This window comes from Olea europaea, chromosome 1 (assembly GCF_002742605.1).
Source record: "Olea europaea var. sylvestris chromosome 1, O_europaea_v1, whole genome shotgun sequence".
Classification (NCBI taxonomy): domain Eukaryota; kingdom Viridiplantae; phylum Streptophyta; class Magnoliopsida; order Lamiales; family Oleaceae; genus Olea; species Olea europaea.
In genome coordinates, this window is record NC_036237.1 from 27,237,654 (window position 1) to 27,260,013 (window position 22,360).

General features: G+C 34.0%; 1 protein-coding gene across 5 annotated transcripts; it reads left to right on the forward strand.

The window, feature by feature from the left end:
* Positions 1 to 7,201: 7,201 nt before the first annotated feature.
* On the forward strand, positions 7,202 to 18,260 carry LOC111399357 (transmembrane protein 56-B-like). 5 transcript variants are annotated; one of them, XM_023026646.1, is made up of 9 exons: positions 7,202 to 7,512; positions 7,640 to 7,761; positions 9,760 to 9,848; positions 9,955 to 10,090; positions 10,465 to 10,539; positions 11,266 to 11,387; positions 11,474 to 11,549; positions 17,127 to 17,186; positions 17,956 to 18,260. In XM_023026646.1, exons 2-9 carry the CDS (start codon positions 7,657 to 7,659, stop codon positions 18,091 to 18,093), a joined length of 801 nt encoding a protein of 266 aa, XP_022882414.1. In that variant the 5' UTR covers positions 7,202 to 7,512; positions 7,640 to 7,656; the 3' UTR covers positions 18,094 to 18,260. The 5 variants fall into 5 exon arrangements, with proteins under 5 accessions (XP_022882414.1, XP_022882390.1, XP_022882399.1 ...); XM_023026622.1 differs by having other exon boundaries at positions 7,203 to 7,532; XM_023026631.1 differs by having other exon boundaries at positions 7,203 to 7,532; positions 7,645 to 7,761.
* Positions 18,261 to 22,360: the final 4,100 nt, after the last annotated feature.

Sequence of the window (22,360 nt, forward strand, 5' to 3'; positions counted from 1 at the left end):
AAAAATTTTACTAATGTGTAAAAATTAGTTACCAAGGAAAATTTAATTATATAAATATTTCATTTTTTTAAGTAAAAATGAACTTATATGGAAAAAAAACTGCTTGCGTGTGAATCCCATTAATGAATAGAATTTTTTCATACAAAGAATTATAAATTAAAATTTTATGTACATATTTACTTCAAATGATTTACATAAAGCATGTTTGAGTCCCATTTTTTTTGGAAATAATGTATTTTGGAATAGTATTTTGATGGAGAATGTTTAGTTAAAAAATAAAGAAAAATTCTAAATTCGTGTATAATATTAATTTTTTGAAAAATGTGTAATTAAAAAGAAGAGAGAAATTTTTTTTACAAAAAAATAAAATAAAAATGAGAATCAAATACGAGCATAGTCAGAAAAAGGGATCAATAGTCTTTCTCTAGGATCTACCTTTCTGCATATGGGCATGTATATAATTTTATTTTATTTTATTTAAAAAAAAAACTTCTAAACATGTTGGATAATAAGCTCATTAAATTCAGGATCTTCCGCCGTGCAAATTTTCCAGAAAACAAACTCACAGGCACGTAGGTTTATGGCCAGTCCAAATATTCCAAATCCATTAGCTTTTGGGTGGAATTGCCATAATATGGTCATTCTTCTTAGCAGGAATTATTATAGTAGGATAATGGTTAGGAGGATTTGATAGGCATGATGATATTATGATTTTCTAGGTTTAGTCAAGGCTTAACTCAAGCTCGTTTTAAATATGTGAGATACTATTCTATATCTTGTTTAAGCTTTATCCCTTCTCCGGTTTTGTTTTGTTTTTTCATTACCAATGGAATATCCTTCACTATTTTATTAAAAATAAAATGAAACGATAAGCTAAACAAGCAAATATTTGGCAAATAATCATATAAATTGGTAGAGGAATGGAAGCACATCTTGCATCTTCTATGATTCCTTCGACCAGCCTTTAAAATGAGAAGTAGGTCTTCAGCAAGGAGATATTGCATGGCTCTTCAACTTTGGCAAACTTGGTCTCAAAAGCTTATACAAAGACCTATAAGTATGAATTGGATTATTTTAAAAAATCGTTATTAAAAATTTCCCATAAATCGGACCCTCATAAATACCCAAATCAGTACTTTAAAAACCCCATCATAACCTGCTTAAAACAAAATAAAGTAGATATTTTGTCAATTTAAATAAGAAAAAAAAGATTATTATGAAAATAATATCACCAAGGATTGTTTGAAAAAGTTTCTGATAAAAATTTAGCTGATTTTGATTAAAGTTGATAAATTGCGTATTTGAAAAATTAATAAACATTTATGTATTTTATGAAATATGTGATTAAAATAAATTTTTCACTTTTTTACCTCAAATTGTTACTAACTTTTTATGCTATCCCAAACAAGCACCAAGTCATAGAGAAAAAGAGATTTGATTATTTAATTTTCAATAAACAGTAGGTCCCGCATGTTTATATGTCCTCTTAATTCCAATTGATGAAATTAACTAGTGAGGGAGACTTAGGTTTGTGGTAGGGGGCCAGGCTGCCAAGCCCTTATATCTCTGAAAAATGCTCCTTGTACAATAGAGTGTACATTCTAGTGTACACCCTTCTTACATGAGAGGGAATCCACACTGATCAAAAAATTTGTGGATCCCCTCGTATGTGAAGGGGCTGTATAAAAGAGTGTGAAACTCTAGCAAACATGTAGCATCCTTCTATATCTCTATCGTCAGTTGTCATATTATCGAAATTTGTGATATATATAATCAATATTTTGTGCTTGTTGGGAATAACTTAAAAAGTTATCGAAATTTTGAGATTAAAATCAACAATTAATTTTTACTGTATTGACAAATGTATTTTATATGCTTATCTAGACCTCTAAGCTTTATTAGGGGCGGAGCTAGAAAATTTTTCCAGTGTTGGCACAAATTTTTTATTAAGACAAGCATTTCTTCCAATTTTTCCCGAAGTGCAGGTTTTCCAATTTTATGGTCAATGTGCAGGTTTTCTCCCAAAGTTGACTACATGGCTCCGCCCATGAGCTTTATTACCTTAATTGTAGGAAACATCCCAACTTGGATGTAATTGGTGCGGAGAAAGGCTTTTGAGCTTAATTGGAGTTAATTCAGAGTAATCAAAGATCATCCGAATTGCATAAAATCACTATGAAGCATTAATATAGCAGTTAGAGGTAATCACAAGTTTTGGGAGTCAAATACAATATTTAAAAAGTCCGAGAACTCAATTAAAAACTTTGGAAACTTGAAACGGATCAATTACAAATGGTTGTAGAGGATAATGATTGAATTATAAAGAATTAAAAAGATGAATAACCAAAGATTAGAATCGAAAAAGATTCGAGCAGAACCAAATGAGGAAAGTCATTGACCAACTTGAATGGAAGGCAAACACCAGTACCTTGTGATCGCAATGAGGACCCCATGCGATAGCAAGGTCGATCATTTTTCCACTGGCAAGTTCAATAATATTGTGCGATCGCAAGACGATATATTGTATGATAACATGGTGATTTTGGGGCAAGTCAAATTTTGATTTCTAGTTTGTTTCAACTACTTGGAAAGCAATTGGGGCACAAGTTTTGACCTAGCTTTGGAAGATATATAATATTCATCTATCAGTCAAAAGGGAAGTCTAAGAGAAGCTTTTGGATAAAAGAAGACATATTCTTTACAAGTTTTAGATAAGCCTTTGATATAAAACTCATAATCTTACATCAAATTCATACGTATTTGCTTATATCTTGAAGAAGAGGTAGATTTAAGAAGATTGATCAAAATGTTTTGAAGTGGTTCAAGATTTCAAGTTTATTTTTAATTTTCTTTCTGCACTTCAATTGCGAGTGATGTTGTACAAATCTCATTTGTGTGTTTGTAATCATATGATTCTCGACTAATTGTACAGACAATATGATAAAAACAAACCTGATATTTTGATCTTTAATATTAATTTTCAGATTTTGACATTAAATGTTTGTTCGATTTGAATGTTGGTTAAGATTTTAGTTAGGGATGGCAACGGGTCATGTTAGGGACCCGCCCCGCTGGGGGCTTGCCTCGTTTGCTGCCCTGTCTATTTTTTTTTTTTTTTTTTTTTGTGTTGAGAGAGAGAGAGAGAGAGAGAGAGAGAAATATATGGATAATAGTTGAGGTAATATAAAGCATCATGTTCTGGAGGGGGATTGTTTTAGTTATTAACTTCAATTATATACAAAGAAAGAATTGAAGAGAACATGAGTAAAGCATTCACTTATATAACATTCAGTATATAGTATCAATTATTTCTTACATATATAAATTTTAAGCTAAAATAATGTAGTTATATATACCCATTACCTTGGGTGCATTTCTCACTAATATTTCATTAGGCTCTGCATCCTTCAAGAATCAAGATGGTTAGCTAATTTGATCCCGCACCAATTTCTTCTTGCCAAAAATAAAATTATTTTTGATTTTTTTTTAACGGGTGGGTTCGGGGAGGGGGTGGGGCCACTCTTGAGACAGGGTGGCAAGCCCCGCGCCATCACCCTTTAGTGCTATTCATATATTTGTATATTTCATTTAAAAAAAAATAGGAACATTGATATTCAAATTTGAACGAGTCTTGCCAAATTCTTGGTTTACTATTAAAATGGAAGAATCTAGAGGGATTCAAGGTCATATGATTTTGCATTACTTGATTATTTGTAAACATTTCCCATTTAGTTAATTAGTTTGATAATTAGATTAGCTATATGTTTAATTATCAATTATAAATTTTCATCAATTTTTCTATTTGATTATAGTTAGTTTTAATTATAAATTTAGCCCCTGTTTGGGTTATATTATTCAGGAAATTTGTAAAAAAAAATTTGACTTTTGCTTGTCCAGTTGGCCCCGCATGTGCGTGTTAGAGTTAAGAATTGTGGATTGATTTGATGGTTAACGGTCACATTTATTTTACAAATGATGAAAAAATATGGCTCCAACAGAGGCTTAATTAAGTACTCAATTCTCGTTCGATTGATGCTTGGATTCACATTCACTTTTTTACTTGTTATGATATCGTCTACTTTTGAAAATTTTCAATCACACATTTAATCAATTTTTTATTAAAATTTACTAAAAAAATTCAAAATGAGTCCCAAGTCCAAACTAAAATGAGTCCAGTATAGTCCTATAGCTCTTAGTGACATATGTTCGCGAAATATTTTCTTTCGATTTAAAACTATCGCAAGTGTACGGTTTGTTAACAAGTAATAAAGTGGATTAAATGAGTCCGAATATCGTCCCACAGAGATTGATTAGTTTAATTTTACCTATCGTTTCCTTAACCGAAACAATAGAAATTTTTGATATTTTCACTAACTAAATTATGATTTAATAACCTACTTATAAATATAAAGCCTAAATTAACTAAATTAAATGCGTGATTATAACTAAATGCAAGTTTTATAAAAATATGATAACGAAATGCGTATTAGGATCCCGAATCCCCTTTAATCCGAATTTTATAAAATTGACAACATGATTCAATTATGAAGACCAATATTCTTAATTTGTTTAACAATCTCTCTCGAGTAGAATTAAACATATTTTCACATGCGATCCGACTATATTTCTATGACGGATGTGAACATATAAAAATGCATTAAAGATTTATGAATACTTAAAGATCACGTAAAGCATAGCGGTATATTTCTATCCCTTATTGAACTTTACGACAATTAACATAATGTCTAACTTATTTTCCGTCTCTCGAGGGTAAAAGAAGCCACAAAGCTCATACAACTACTGCGCACATAATTGTAGAGAAAAAAAATCCATGCCAATCATTCAATAATTAAAAACATGTTTTAACGTCAAATTAATAAAATTCAAGATTAATGGTTCATAATATAAGGTTCATCGAAAATCCTAGCACATGAAAATCTAGCCTAACATAATGAGAAATAAAGAAAAACAATAATAAAAACCAAGGAAGAGCATCACCCAATTGATTCTTGAAGTGAAATCTTGAATCTTGAAGTGGATTGCCTTGTTTTTGCCTTATTCTTTCTCTCCAAATCCTCCAAAATTGTGTATAATCCCCCCTTCAATACGTTCTCCACTTTCTAGACGTCTTTTGGTATTTATATCGCTTGAAACTTAGGTTACCAAAAGAGTTTCAGTCGTATAAGGAAACTGCAGAATCGGCCTGAAATTGTTCTATGCGACCGCATAGTACATTTCTATGCTGTCGTATATAGTAAAGAAATTTGAGAAAAAAATTCTTGGGAGGCTTCTATGCGACCGCATAGTTATGCGATTCTTTTCGGCGGACAGCTTTTAGTATTTTGATCATACATTTTTCTCCTGAACTCCGATTGAAGTGATTCAAAATGCATTGGGAAGAAAATTCAAAGATCTACACTTTTGATAGAAATAGGCTTCCTCAAATTCTGATTTTTACTATACCAAAAATGGATCTTAAGTAGAGACTAAAAATCACGAGCATAGCTTTTTCGCCTGAAAGTTGATAGTTGATAATACTTTGATCATATTTCACCTGTCAACTCCTTTCCTCATCCAATTGACCTCTAACACTCTTGAATCTTCATTCCATTTCCCGTCTCATCTATGAATTATTTGCAACTTGGTCCCCGAGCTTTCAGTTTGATTCATTTTGGTCCTTTTTCGGCTCTTTTCTCCTGAATTACACAATTTCCATAGAAACACCTACATTGCATGAATTCAACGAAATTAAGCCACAATTTAAACATTTTGCTTGTAATTAAGTCATGTTAGTGATCTCAATAAGTGTGCAAAAATACACTTATCAACATATTTAGTCATCGTTTGACCCTCATTCTCCTTTTCATTCTTATTTTCAACCACACAATCTTGTACAAAATAATATTACACGTAAATAAAAAAATTTCGTTCTTTTTCAACCTTACATTAAAAAAAAAAAAAAAAACACTATCCAACCATTAAAATTTGGAAAGAATGGGGTTTACAATCTTGAATACAAGAATTCGACGAGAATGAAGAAAAGAAGTTGTTCTTATTCTTATCTTAAGACAAGAATTCGACAAGAATGAAGAAAATATAATAATTTTTCTTATTCTTATTCGATTAATTCTTTCTTGATTATTATCTATTTGTCTTATTTTTGACTTTATTGGATGCTTTTACACTTATTTTTCTCTATTTAAATGTGCTATTTGATAGCTTGATCAAAAAGTTTGTCTGTTATTCAAAGAAGAGCCGAATTGTACAATAATTGGTCATTTATTTTCATATTGCTCCAGTACGAGAGAGGAGACCCACCACTGTCTAAATTGATCGACTGACAGTTCGTTGAGGTTTATGAATTCGAATAATTGACATGTGCTTACTACTTTAAGACACAATAAATAATGAACAATTCACACTATTCATGTCATTCAAATTAAATTTGAGCAACCATGAAATTAAATTCAAATTTATTTATTTATATATTTATATTTTGACTAATTTTATTGTTTTTCTCCGGTTATGCAAATAAAAGATACGATAAGTTTTAAGTGAGATAAATAAGAGTTAGTAAAATAATTAGACCGATGTTATTGCTTGTCATAGGTCAGGCAGTCCCCCTTAAAATTTAAATTAACGTTCAACATTCATTGTAAAACTTCCGTGTTCTTGATTGAATATACTTCACGAGTCAACGAATTAAACCACTCCTTCCTAATTATATTTGACTACTTCATCTAATTATCTTAATTTTTTTCGCTTAATTTTAGGGATAACAGATGTGTCGAGCTGGTTTGTTTTGGACTCATGGACCGACTAGTTTATTTTCTTTAATTGTTGACTTTTTATAAAAAAAAATTAATATATAATATTTTGCTCGTGTATAATTTTAACTCCGTCTAGAGTAAAAGTAGTAGGTCACAAGTCTGAAAAAAAGAAGGATGGTGTCAAATTCCTCTTACCTTATTTCATTTGAATTTTTTAATTTATATGATTAGTTTCTTTAAAAAAATTAATCGAATCATGGCTCGTAGATGGTTCGGATCGACCATTGAGGCCCGCGAGTCAAATGACCAACTCGAACCTAATTAGTAATAATTATTTAAAACAATTTAGCCACAATATGAGGAAACTGCATAAAATTTAAAATTATTTTTTACAACACCTATTGAAAAAATGTGTTCCACAATATTGTTCCAGCTATTTGTTTGCTATCTATTCAAGAACCCACAGTTTCTCATTTCTTTCTTATAATTTTACCAATGAATTCATAGGCTCTCACACCGTTAATTTCTTCACTCATACTCCAACTTCTAGAATTTTCTAATTGCCACCCATTATTGTAGTAATCTGTCACTTGAAAATTTCCCTCTATATACCTGTATATTTTCGGAGATAGACGAAACCATAAATACCTTTGACCTTCACTGTAAAACTGTTCTGCTACCTCTTTGAGCTGTTGATACTTATTGAAACTTTGCCTTGGTAACATAGTATTGTTGTGACCTTGTAATTCTATATACACACAGGCAAATTCATTTATGGGCCTATTTTTATTTTATTTTTTTATTTTTTCTCGTTTATAGTTAACTGATTTGGTTTTTATTCTACATAATCTTGTGGGAACTGTGTGCAGAGCAGTGGGTGTGGAGTATGGAAGCATCAATTGGGTTAATAGACGTCGAGGGGCATGCTTCTCGAAGCAAAGAATTGCTCTGGTTGTCTTCTATTTTTGCTGGTATCATCATGTGCAAAACGGTGAGTATGAATTCCTTTTTTGTTGTATTAAGCTCTTCGCTGTGTTTATATTTTGCGAGTGAAATTCCATTCTACGCCCTTGCGAAATTTTCACATGAAATGGGAAACAGGATTTTTCTTTTCCCCATAGAGGTTTGTATAGTATAGAAGGAATTTCACTGGGGGTAATTTGGTACCGAAACTGAAGAGGTAAAATGATTTTTTTATGTTAGGCAGCAATTTGTCAAATTCAAAAAATTTCCGGCACTCAATTTTAGCTACATTCCATCCTATCTGGTTGTTGTAAGGTTGAGTTGAGGAGAGGGGGAGATTGTGGTAGATTTATCTGGAAAGTTTGAGGGTTAATAATTACTTCTACAGGCATGTTTTTTAAGGCCGAGAACCCTCGACAGATTCAACAAATTACACCCACTAGCATCACCTTCTAACATTCTTCTTCCGACTAAGAAAAGCAGCATCAATTCAAAGGGAAATCTACTACATCAGACGGAGATCTACGCCAACTATACAAGAATGGTCCCAAATTCGGGCTTAACAAGTGTAAAATTGGAACCGAATCTGGAGATCAACTACTACCCTACGTGAAGCTGCTTGCTTAGCCGGTGTATGATGGAACCTATGATCCAAGGGAGCACTTGGAACTAATTGATATTGCCATGTTGCCGTATCACATTTCTGATTCCATCATGTGTATGATTTTCTTGACCACCCTAAAAATTCCCTTAACCATTATTTTTCCAACTTCCCCGCCAGTCGATCGGTAAATTTGCAGATATTAGCAACCATTTCCTCGTGCAATTAGCCGGTGCTAGCGAAATAAGACATTTGGTTTGCTAAATGCAAGGGAAGAAGAAAGGAATCCCCTACGCAATTACATCCTAAGGTTCAACAAATAGGCTTTGGATGTTCTAGATTTCAACTTGAAATTGCTGTCAGCCATCTTGACCAATATATTAAGGTGAGGCTGATTTTCAATCTTTCTGATCAATCTCCACCCACAGATGTGACATGGGCTTGAAAATGCTGTCAACCAAGCAGATAAGCATGTAGAAGAAGCCGAGAAAGTAAGGGTGAGAATGAGCAAAACTTTTGTAGGATCAGAACAAAAGACACAAGGAGTACTTCGAAGCACACTTCAAAGTTTGTGCGAGATGACATATATGTGCCCTTACAGAGCAGAGACATCTTTGCTTAAGAGCCTATGGATATGTGCAGGATTGATCCGACTGTGACATCCCATCATTTCTTTGACAACCCATAGAAAAGGCCAATCGAATAGAAGATAAGGGTTGTATGGCCAGAAAGGCCAAAGACGATGGAGCAAAAAGTTGATAAGCTATTGGAAGCAAACCATAAAATTGAGGGCATGTATCGTGAATGGTTTGCCAATGTGGTCCTTGTGCCAAAGGATTGGAGAGCATAGGCAATGTGTATAGGCTTCACCGATTTGAGGGTGAATGCTTAAAAAGGCTACAATCACATGAGGACGTGCATCAAGCTTCCAACATAATGAGGAGATATAGAATGGAACAACCCTTGGAGGAGGCAAGATGCAGCCCAACTAGTTGCGAAGTGGCAAGGGTCACCACGTGGTGGGGTTGGCGAAGGACTCCTTAAAGGGGCCAAACAGTGGCCTACCTCGTGGCTCAGTGATAAGCAAATTTGGCCCCCTTAGGTTGATACCTCCAGAAGGTACTATTTGGAGGTCAAAGTGGATCCAGTTTCAGAGAATCCCCATCTGTATGGTGGCCTTCTGATGTTGTTCATAACTGTTCCCTAGATGGGGGTTGAGGGCTGACCCTGTTATCCGTGGTGTTGTGATCCTTAATTTGGTTACACATCATCCTTTTATACACTTTTAAAAAAAAAATAAAATATTTTCACCCTTCTATTGATGCTGAATGAAAAATTGCATTTGGAAAATCTTACGACTCCACAGCATACGTTGGTAATTTTTGATCCCTTACCTTTTGAAGATGTCCCATTTTTCTGTTGAAGGTTTATGAATTAACAGGTGTGGTTAGCCCTATAATATTCAAGGGATACAGCAAACTCGGCAACAAGGTGAAACTTGAATGGAACAACCGGTAATTTGTTTTTCTCATGTACATCTATGCTTTTTATTAAATTAATAGTTCCCTGGTTTACTTACACCATTTCATGTCTAGACTAATGATGTTTTTGTAATCGCAGGGGGTTCTCTACTTTTCATGCCATTATTGTGGCAGCTGGTTCTCTATATCTCTTGCTTGCATCAAATCTATTTGATGAATCTAATGATGAGTTGATTGTCAATAGAAGATCAACTTTATCAGACACCATACTGGGGGTATGTTAGTATTCCAACAGCAATGTCTCGAAGTTATTTTGGAATAATTAATATTAATTTTATTAATTTTGTATCTTATTGTTATTATCAAATATTCATGATGCTTAATTATCGAATAAAGAGAGTAGTTCCTTAAACTTCAAACGTTGCTCATTTTCTTGACAGAACTAATACTGAAAATTCAGTACCCTCCTTAACTTATGACATACTGACGTTTAAAAGAAGATCACTTAGATGCTCTTTTATACCATTTTATGGGAAATCAAAACAATTAAATTTACGCTTTTTGGACCTTTGTTTATCATATATATTGAGGAATACATCTAACTTGATTCCTCCTCCTTTTTTTTTTTTTTTTTTAAATAATGATGCAGGTATCCATTGGTTACTTTCTAACAGACTTGGCAATGATTATTTATAACTTTCCGGCTTTAGGTGGCATGGAGTATGTAAGTACAGTGAAACAAAATACTTTAACCTACTATTAGGAAGAAGTTAGATTTATTTGACCTGGTAATTAATCTTGATTATAATTTATACCTACATTTTGATTTTGATTGTCTAGATACTTTCTTGCCTATTTATTCTGTATACGTTTGGGAGAAATTAGAATTACAACATTTTGTGTCTTTCTTCCTAGTCATATTTTAGGATTCAGGTTCTTGCTTCATCATTGGTGTTACTTGGAATTTGTGTTATAAATAAATATCATTTTTCAATTTGTTTCGTGGCTGTTTTGTATGAATACTTCAACTAGGGTGGCATGACTGCGTCCAATGCGCCCCGAACTTTCTACAATGGTCATTTTTCTTTCTTTATTAGAAATATCATATATTTTGAACTCAAAGTTGTTATTAAGTAACAAATAGGTACTCATTTAAAAGATTTCAAATATAAAAATTAATATAAGCATGAAATTAAATTTATACTATATAAATGAAGAATTCTAAAGAATTTAATTAACATGTCGATAATGTATTGTGTTAGTACTTTTTTGAAAAATTGCTGACATTCTAACACGAACTTTTTGCCCACTTTATATTTATTTTTAAAATTTAGATTATTTTTTCAATTTTAAAAATTATAAAATTAGCACAATATCCAATTGTTGTATTTTTTAATGTAAATAATGTCTTAAGTGTAATCTCAATGTAAATGGAAAATTCATTTGTTAGGTTTTGCACCATGGACTCTCTATGTTCTCAATTATTCAATCACTTTTGAGCGGTCAAGCACTAATTTACATACTGATGGTTCTCTTTTCTGAGAGCACAACTCCCTTTGTTAATCTAAGATGGTAAGCCGACACTGATGAAATCATTTATTTTCTTTCCCTTTCCCATCTCCTTGCATCCGATATTTACGCTGTTAGTATATGTGCAGGTATCTTGATGTTGCTGGTCAGAAGTTGTCCAAACTGTACATCTTCAATGGTGTGGCTTTGTTCTTGGGGTGGCTGGTATGGTGATTCTATTCTAGTTCAGAAAATGTTTTTCTTCTTGTTTGTGGCTGTGTGGTGCATATTGACAATTGAAAATGGTCAGTTAAGTGCATGTGAACATTTCTTTTTGTGTTATCTTATTTTTCAATCACATAACATATAAATTTAGGAGATAATTTGCTCAGTATTTAAAACCGATGGAGATGATTATGTTGTTTTGAAACTGTGAGGGCATAATAGGCAATTTGCCCTCAGAATATCAGCCACCTAACCCTCTGAATATTATGCAAAATGAAAAAGAGTATTTTTGTTTTCTCCCCATCAAAGATGTATATTGTATTTTTAAATTATTGCATCTCCTCTCGAGCATTAAGTAGGGATGGCAGTGGGGCGGGGGCCCTGCCTCGCCAAAACGACGCCCCGCCCCGCACCCCGCCCCGTTTAAGGCGGGGGTCTGCCCCGTTTCTTGCCCCGTATAATTTTTTTTTTTTTATTAATAAAGTTAATGTCTAAAATAAACATTCGAAAGTCGAAACAAACACTGTCCAAAAAAAAAAGAACAATTGCAATTAAAATTACATTGTCATTGTACTAAAATTCATTTTTTGATTCAAAATTTGTCATTTTTCAGACTTCATGAATTCTTTCATCAACAGAAGTAGAGATCACACAAGATGGAGATCACACAAGATGGATCCTGAAAAATAAAAGAATATTGTAATCAATATCATTATAATAACTACGATTAAAATTTACATTATCTAATAAAGAAAATTACCTCTTCATCAACATCCTCATCATTCATCTTGAAGCAAGATCCAAAATATGCAGACGGCACAGAATTCACTATTAATAAAGTAAAATAATTAGTAATAAGAAAATAAATAACATGAACAACAGAAAAACAAATGTTTATATATATCTTACCGTGAATATCGGTCCATAACCAATCTTGAGCACACATTAAAGCTTCCAAAGTTTTGGGATGAAGCCTATTTCTGTGTGGACTAACAAATCTACCACTAGTACTGAAAGCAGATTCAGATGCCACAGTAGATATCGGGATGGCCAAAATATCTTTTGCAATTTGAGATAAAGTCGGATATTTGGTTGCATTTACTTTCCACCATGTCAATATATCGAAATCATCTGACCGAGGCAATATAGGCTCATCCAAGAACGTATCAAGCTCAGTTTTCACATTACTAGGAGCTCCAACATCGGAAACAAATCTATAAAAACCCGCCATGCGATCTGATTTATTATTAGCACTTGACGTCTCGGTTTGACAAGAAGAAGTAGAAGACTGAGCTACATACCTACTTGAATCATTCTTTTTCTGATAATCACGCACCAACTTGCCACAAATTTGATAAATTTTTTCAATCTCACTTGCAGCGTTGTGATTAAAAATATGAGGATAATAATACTTAACTAACATCATCTTATTCCTTGGATCCAACACTATTGCTAAAGCTAAAACTCCATGAATATCGCTCCAATACTTGTTAAACTTTTCCATCATACTGTTTGCCATCATTTGAACTTCCACGTAAGGAGATTCAAGCCACTCATACAACGACAATTTGATATCACAAACATTTGCAAAGAAGAGATTAGTAGTTGGATATGCTGTTCCTGAAAACAATTCAGTAACCTCAAAAAAAACCTTTAACTTCCCACATATTTCTTCAGCCAAATCCCAATCACCATCACTAGGCAAACATTTATATTGTGACTCCCTCTGCTTCAAACGAGGAAAAACATCCTTATAACTCAAAGCCGTGTGAAGCATAAGGTATGTGGAATTCCACCTTGTTTTACAATCAAGAGCCAATTTTTTCTCACAATCAATTTTCAATTGACGTGCAAAGAGCTCAAATTTTTCATATCTCTTTGGCGTGGCTGTCCAATAAGCAACACTATCACGAATTTTCTCAACACTATCACCAATAATCTCTAACCCATCCTTCACAATAAGATTTAATATATGTGCACAGCATTTCATATGAAAAAAATTCACCATTCAATACAAGAGAACGAGTACAGAGCTGACTTAACACGATATTGATCATAGCATCATTTGTAGTGCAATTATCTACCGTCAAAGTTAATAACTTATGATCAATAATCCAGTCCAGCAAGCTGCACAATAGAGTTTCCGAAAGCACGTCAGCAGTGTGTGGGCAAGGCACATATATAAACCTGAGTTCATTCAAGAACAAATTAAATCAACTAAAAAAATATAATTTTAGTAAATTATGAAAAGAAGTGAATGTAAGTATGTAATTTTTTACTGTACCTCATGATTCGACTCTGTAGTTTCCAAGCATCATCTACGAAATGAGCAGTGATAACCATAAATCCTTTCTTTTGATTCGAAGAGGTCCACATATCGGTAGTTATTGAAATTCGACTCTCAATCTTCTCAAGTGCAATCATATTTTTTGCTTTCTCGTATTCATAAATTTTCAAAATGTCGCTCTTCAAAGTGTTGCGAGAAGGAACCTTAAACAATGGTTGCAGATCGTGCAAGAACTCTCGAAATCCAATGTGATCGACCATAGACAAAGAATACTCATGTAAAATCACCATTTTAGCCAGACTGTACCTACATTTATCTGGATCGAAAGAGTAAGTACCCATTATGACCTTGCCACTGGCGACGTCCTTTTTGAAATTTAATGTTGTTTGGCAAGTTTTACTTTTATCCTGATGACGAAAAACACATCTCTTCAAATGATCATGCAAATGCTTTGTACCATTTTTTGTGTCACCCCCTAACTGTTTCTTGCAATAATTGCATATAGCCTTCCATTTCTCATTAATTTTTTGTCTTTTGTAGTGCTTCCAAACAGATGAAGTTAATTTCCTCTTTCCCAAAGATACTCCAACTTTACACTCCTCGTCACTTAGGTTTATCGGTCTTTCATCTGGATCAACTGGATCTTCTGACGGGACATTGCTCATCGGTACATCACTCATGCTATCTCTCTTCAAATGATCATGCAAATGCTTTGTACCATTTTTTGTGTCACCCCCTAACTGTTTCTTGCAATAATTGCATATAGCCTTCCATTTCTCATTAATTTTTTGTCTTTTGTAGTGCTTCCAAACAGATGAAGTTAATTTCCTCTTTCCCAAAGATACTCCAACTTTACACTCCTCGTCACTTAGGTTTATCGGTCTTTCATCTGGATCAACTGGATCTTCTGGCGGGACATTGCTCATCGGTACATCACTCATGCTATCTTCCTCGCGTATTGGTCCTAATCCAACACTTCCAACACTACTTGGGATAGACATCTGTGCAAATAACAAATGACATTAAACACAATTTGCCCAACTATAGGATGATAAGAATTTGTTGAGTGGTATAGTTATAGTTATAGTGCAAATAACAAATGACATTAAACACAATTTGCCCAACTTCAGAAAATCGAGTTTCTGATCTAGCATGGTGCATTTAGACCCTGCAGCTATCATGCCCAACACCAGACACCAAGTTTGTGCTACCTAAAAATATTCAAATTCAGCATGTAGTTTGTCTGATGAAATGTCTAGCTCGTAATTTTCTATTTTTGCATTATCAACTTCTGATGGTTTAGAGGGTTTGATTTGCACATTATCTAAAGGATGTTTTTAAAATTCGATCTCCATCACTTTGCACAACTGCAGGAGCAGGAAATGTAGTAGCTATTGGAGCATTTGTTGGAGGCTTCTTCAATGAATAACTGGAACCACAACTTCATTATATATTGACCCTAATATTGATAATTCACTTCATGATTTATCAGTTGTCATCTTAATAAGGTAGTATCCTCATCCTTAGGGGGGAGGATAAAATTCTAGACAAAGGAACCAAAAATTCAAATAATAACTTAATTACAAGATGTATTTATTAACCTAAAAGAGATTAACCAAATCTCACCTATAAATACTCCAAATCATGTTGACGTTGTTAACGAATCAGTAAATTTATAGCATGCATAGAATGTGATAAAAATTCTCAAAAGAAAAAAGGACCAAATATTAAAGAGGTCCAATGCCATGCCTGATCTTCATCTATACACAAAATTAAGTGATAGAATTTTATATTCATTTCCCCATGCGAATTTTAATAAATTTACATGTAAAGGGGGAGTTATGAGTATCAAAGAACAATCATACCAACACATCTGGACCTTTTATGGTTCAAGCTTTGTCTATTGATCCTCTCCTATTAGCTTTTTTAAGTTCGCATTTTCATCATTGTCAATTTTGCTCCTTTAAACTATATCGACTTGAACTTGTGATCCTTTAAATTCATTTACGAGAGGGTGTTTAATTATTTATAAATTTGCAAGTCAAGTCTTAATTTAAAGACGTTAAATACAATGAGAATTGTTTCATTTCAATCCTTATTTTGGACACTCCCACAACGACCATAACAACCACTTAGGTAAGGTAGCCTCATCCTTACAAGGAGAAGGGGCCAAGTGATCATTATAAATGAAGAAACCTAAACCTTAGGTTAGCAACACAATTAGAATTATTACATTTTATCCATGCTTTAACAACCAAAGTCTATGGTGACCCATATTTCTGACTAGATAATTTTACAGAATAAGTCCTTACTGAAAGTATTCATTCCCAGATTTTCAACTCCACAATTAGTTGGGCAAATTGAAATTCATATTTCACACCATTCATACAAAACAACTATAGTATTTTAATAGCTATAACTATAACTATACCACTAAACAAAACAAGTTTTATTTGAGATGATTTTGTCTGCCACCTGGTTTTATTTTCATGGCTGTCAAGACCTTTAATGGGGTACAGAACAAACAGACAAAGTATTCTGGTCAGAACTCTGATTTTTATATTTTGTTCGAGGAATTGTGTGCTTGGGTATTCTTGTATGATCGGTGACTTTCAACGGGGTTTTATCATGACTCTTTTGTCCTCGTGCCAAATGAAGGAGCTTCTTTTAGACAAACCAAACTCAGACATCAAAAATCACCAAACTCAGACATCAAAAACCAAATCATTTACCAAACAGCACCCTCATAAAAATCACCAAACTCAACCACAAGATCAAAATACAAAAGATCCAAATATCTAACATCAAAAACCAAATCATTTACCAATAATCTTTTAGAGGCTGGAGGCGGAGAGCGAGCTGGGCTGCTGGATCGAGACCGCTGGTGCTGGAGCTGGAGACGGACGGGGCTGCTGGTGCTGGAGCTAGAGGCGGAGAGCTACTCTACCAAAAATCTTTTAGAGGCTGGAGGCGGACTGGCGGAGAGCTACTCTGGATGGAGAAATGAGAAGAATGTTACGTTAGGTTAGGGTTGCAAAACTTGTAATTAGGATTTTTTTTTTTTTTTAAAACTTGACAGGGCGGGTTCGGGGCGGGGTGACCCGAGACGGGGCAACACTCCCCGCCCCGCCCCGCCCCATCAACCCATCGGGGCGGGGCGGGGAAAACTGCCATCCCTAGCATTAAGAGCTTTAATTTTTTTGTAAATTTGAATATAAAATATTTGGTTCTCTATTTTAGAGCCTTAAATCACATTATGACACATTGAATTTTGAAATTTTGATTTTCAGGTAGCAAGAATTCTTTTGTTTGTCTACTTTTTCTACCACATGTTCATCCATTTTGATCAGGTGAGTGATTGTTCGTTCTCTGATTAATTCCATGAGCTAGACCTGTAATATAGACTAGGGCTTGCTTTTCCAACTCTTAAATTTAAAAGATTTGTATACATTTTTGGACCTCCAAAAGATTCTAATTTGACAAATTACCAAGCTTGGTGTCCTGGTCGAATTAAGATTACCATCAGCTCTTATTTATTTTTTTAATTTCAACAATCCACCATAGTTCGGAATTTCTGTCATCTATTAAATATTTTGATATGACACGTTACATGGACCCTGTACTTGTGACATATGGATGTGTGTCCAAGTGCATTCAGTTTTCACAAACATCTACACTTCCATACACAAAATGCTTAAAATAGAAAGATCCGTCTTTCACCCCTGCCAACTATGAAGTGTTCAACATGGGCGCTTGAATGTACGAATTGAAGAATCTATTTGATATAAGCGTCAATGTAACAAAGTATTTGACAACACTGCACAAGAGTTTTAGACTTTTTTTTTTCCTTAACATACCCTGTAGTGCCGAGTCTTACCTTATCAAACATGCTATAAGTGTCCAATGTCTCCCTAGTCTCTCTCTTTATCTCTTTTGAACTACCATATACGAAGAGCAAGTGTGCGCCAAGCCTCTTGAAGCCACAAAAGCAGCTTAACTATTGAAGTGCAACAAGACACACAGAACCAATAACTTCGTCAGGACAAATATATTGCTCTTTAATTTCGGATCATAACGATCAACTCTTTTGTTCGTCTATTTATTTATTTTTTCTTTCAGGTGAAGGAAGTGTACCCCTTGGGCTTCTACAGCTTGCTTACTGTATCCCCGGTGTTGTCATTAATGAACATATTCTGGTTTTGGAAAATCGCAAAAGGCTTGGTAAAAACCTTGAAGAAGGCAGGGCACAATGAGTAGTAGAGTCATAGTACTTAGTAGAATAACTGCTTTTGGATTTCACATCAAGGTACATTAATTCTTTGTCACACTTCTAATTCATCACTGACAAGTATAATGTGGTAAGATATGCTTGTTGATTATTATTTGGCTCAGCTTGGTATTTAAACTTATTATTGGTTGCCGTATGGTTGTATGAATTCAGGTTATGAGAAATGTCTAAACCAAACAAAACCACTTTATTAATGAAAAAGTAGTGGTTGGGTTGGGGGGGAGGGGGAGCTTGTGCTATTTTCATGTTTCTGGATTCAATCTTTGGCCTCAATCTGATGAAGGAAGATGCAACCACTTATGTAGCTATAGGAGAAGCACAATCAAAGTCTTTTATCACCTAGAATCACATTTGAGAATCTACTTCTTTATTGTTCAATGACCTTGCCAAACATGAAATCATGTAATTGTAGCTTTTGGATGATAAGTTACGAAAAATTGGGTTACTACCATGGAGAGAGTTTGTGGGTACATGATGTAGGAACAACCACATGACGAATGAATTGTCCAAATGGTCACTGAACTTTGTAAAAGTTTTTCAAGGGGTCATTGAATTTTAAAAATCAACTAAATGATTACTGAACTTTGCAAAAGGTTTCTACGGAGCCACTGAACTTTAAAAATCACATAAATATTCACTAAACTTTGCAAAAAGTTTCCCAGGGATCACTGGTTTTGCAAAGTTTGGTGACCATTTAGATGATTTTTAAAATTTAGTGACCCCATAAAATTTTTTTGCAAAGTTCAGTGATCATTTAGGTGATTTTTAAAGTTCAGCGACCCGTTGAAAACTTTTTACAAAGTTTAATGACCATTTGGACAATTCACTCGCCACATGGCAGTTTCAAAAGGGTAGTTCTATTAATGTGATTGTAAGAATTCGCATGATCGCATCAAAGCAAGCACGTGTTTTAGAATGACCATCGTTGAATATGGGACTACTTGATCCATTATGAGTTGTGGTTAACCGTGGTTCTAGAAGGATTAATTGGACGATTCAACATTTTTTTTTTTTTTTCCATAAATAAGTTGAACTATGTTGTGAAGTTATATTCATTGAGTGTGTTTAGTTTACTAACTAGTTTTGAAGGTGAGTTTTCTCCCATAACGAACTTGTTCATATCCATCAGTGTGAGGAACGTCGATAAAATAAGATATGAGATCGGGAAACATATATCAAAGAAAAATGCCAATATAATGCCCACAATTCCCCATGCAGTTTTGTATTTTCCATTCTCTTTCAATGTTTCTTTTTTGAGTAATGGTACTTGTACATAATAGTGTACAGATTGATGATGTGAATAACATTAACTGATTTCATTTCATTATCTCTCTCTCTCTCTCTCTCCCCCCCCCCCCCCCTCCCCCATCATCAATTTGTACACAATTATGTACAAATATCATTCTTCTTCTTTTTTTGTTCCTACAGGCTGACATTTAATCCTATGACTTCCATCAAATTCCAAAATTTTGCAGCGGTTTAATGTCTAAACAACTTTGATTGCTTCCTTCAGCATATGAGGTTTTAATGGCAGAAATTAAAACCTTCTCTATAACTTCCGGGAATATGCACTGGGGAATATATTCACACCACTATTTGTTACAAATTATATTTTAACTATAATGATGGTCCTCAATTTTGATCACTTTTGCATGGCATAGCATTATTATAATTAACCATCAATTAATTAGCACAACTAAGAGTGACAATGGGCTAAATCGATCAATTCTGCTGTTATACACTCGAGCTTGGCTCATGTCCACGGATAATGCTTGGTTCGACACTTTGACTTGTGTGGACATGAGCCGAGCACAAGTTGCCTCATTTTTTTTTATTTAAAAACTAATAATATAAAGCCAGGAGTAAGTAAAAAACAAGTTGACTGACGAGTTTAAGATGAGCTGACTCGTGAAGAAGTTTTCAAGCTCGGCTTGACATATAGGTCGTCTTAATGGGAGTCTGAGCAGAGATGAGGGATGAGTGACTCGACCCATTTGCCACCTCTAGACACATGATCTCTTATGATGATATCTATTCAAATATTCCATTGATGTGCATAGAAATGACGCAAATATTTTGTCAACTTTTTATGTTTGTTACCCTGCTAATGAATATTTCGGAGAAAATTGTCATAAAAAGTGATGTACAGATTAATAAAGTTGAGGATACATTAGCATGAAACTACACAAGAGTCGAGGAGATTCATTACAATTAAAATATGACGTAATCAACAAAAACTGTGTTGTGAATATAATTACCAAAATGTACTATAGGTTTTGCACTACTTCCCGACAGGATTGGCTGGGCCGGTCCATTATACATATAAAGGGTTCTACCTTAACTATAGGATATGTAAGTGCTCATACTTTGGCCATCCATAGTCATTATTAAGAGGCAAGCTTTGGTAGCATTTGCTGGATTGAATTACAAACTTCATATTTCCACCACTTCAAATAACGAGCTCCACGATATAATACTTGGTGGTGTCATTGTATGATTGGAGAAGTATCTGAAAGTTATGCGAAAGAGGAGAAGAAAAATGATGGAAACACCATCTTAATGGTGGTTAAATAAATAAAGGAAAAATTGCAGTAGCGGTCCCCAACCCTTTAATTTTTAGTGAATTTTACCTTAACCTTCAATTTGAAACAATTTTGACCAGAATAAGGAGGGTAAAATTGTAACTTGATAATTATCATATTAAATAAATTGAACCAAAAAAATCAGGAAAAAATAAAAAAAATTAGAAAAAGAAATTAAAAAAGGGTTGTCTTCTTCAACCTCCCCACCCCAATTCATGCCGTCCAACCCTTCTTTTCAACCACCAACACCGCCACCTATCACTAGTACCACCGCTAGAAGACCAATCACACACCACTATCAGCAACATCTCCTTTTAACGCCCATTGCCAAAAATCCAATTATAAACCCATCGTCCTTACACTGAATCAGTTTTTACTGGCTATTGTAAAATTATATTACAAAACTGAACAAATTTCTCCAAAACCTCAGGATCTTTCACCAATTTTTTATTGCCCATGGCTACAATAAGCAATAATAAAAGCCTAGCATCGATTGAGACTAAGAACTTGCCGTTTCCTTCGTAAATAAAATCGGCTTTGAAGCTAGAATGAAGATTTTTTTTTTGGTGTGATTTCCAGCTTCAAAATTATTATGATCAACCGATCAATTTACAAAAATGTTGAGGCATTGTTTTTGGTTTTGGGCGTAGGTTTTATGGTGGAGGTGGGTGTTCATTGTGCAGCTCTTGCGCAATGGTTGGGTGGGGTTTTTGGTGTATGTTTGATGGTGTTGGTTGTTCATTGAGCAGGTCTTGCGCAATGTGGGATGGGGTTGGTGGTTGTAGTGGCAGTTGGTTCTGGGTGGCTGTGGCTGATCGATAGGAGGTGGTGTCGACATTGATGGTTGTTGTGGGGATGGTGCTAGGGTAGTGGTGGAAGTGGGGTGTTTGGTAGAGATAACATTTTTTTATTAATTTTTTGGGATTAAATTACAATTTTACCCTTTTTATTTTGGTCAAAATTTACTTTTTTTGGTTAACTAACGATCAAATAGATAGAAACTGTCCATTTGGACATCTGCTGCATATTTTTAAAAGGTTAGGAACCTTCACTGGCACAAATTAAATATTAGGGTAAAGTCTGCAAAAAAGTGAAAGGTTAGGGACCGCTGTTACATTTTTCTCATATATAAATGTCCCTCTTTCCCATGCAAAACGTTATATGTTCAAATCTTGACATAACCTCTTATGAAAATTTTAGGTGTACAAGTAGAATTATCCTTGATGAAAAATGAATGAGGCTGACACATCAAATGAGGTATTGAAGACAAAATTTGAATGAATAAATATATTCCCATTCAACGATCTTAAGCTTTTAGATATAACATTTCAACATCACCTTTACTCAGATGTGAACAATTGCTCAAGTTGACGTATAAATCATAACTGAAGTTCGAGCATTATTCAATTACTAAACTCTTGTTTGGTAGAGATTAAAATCAAATTTTTAGCATTTTTTTTAAAAGTTGATGAAATGTGTGGTTAAAAAGTTATGGGTCCTATGAAACTTGTGATTAAAATTAATTGTCGACTTTAATTTAGATTTTAATAAGATTTTTTTAGCAGTGCCAAACATGGGGATAAATGTGTGAAGAAAAATTAAATGGTGAATAACTAATAATGAAACAAATACCACAAGATTAAGAAGGCAATAT

Excerpts from the sequence above, each read along its gene's own strand:
- LOC111399357 (XM_023026646.1), top strand. The coding sequence starts at position 7,657 with ATGGAAGCATCAATTGGGTTAATAGACGTCGAGGGGCATGCTTCTCGA. Across the intron at positions 9,849-9,954 it reads AAACTTGAATGGAACAACCG|GGGGTTCTCTACTTTTCATG; the intron begins GTAATTTGTTTT and ends TTGTAATCGCAG. Across the intron at positions 17,187-17,955 it reads TGTTCATCCATTTTGATCAG|GTGAAGGAAGTGTACCCCTT; the intron begins GTGAGTGATTGT and ends TTTTTCTTTCAG.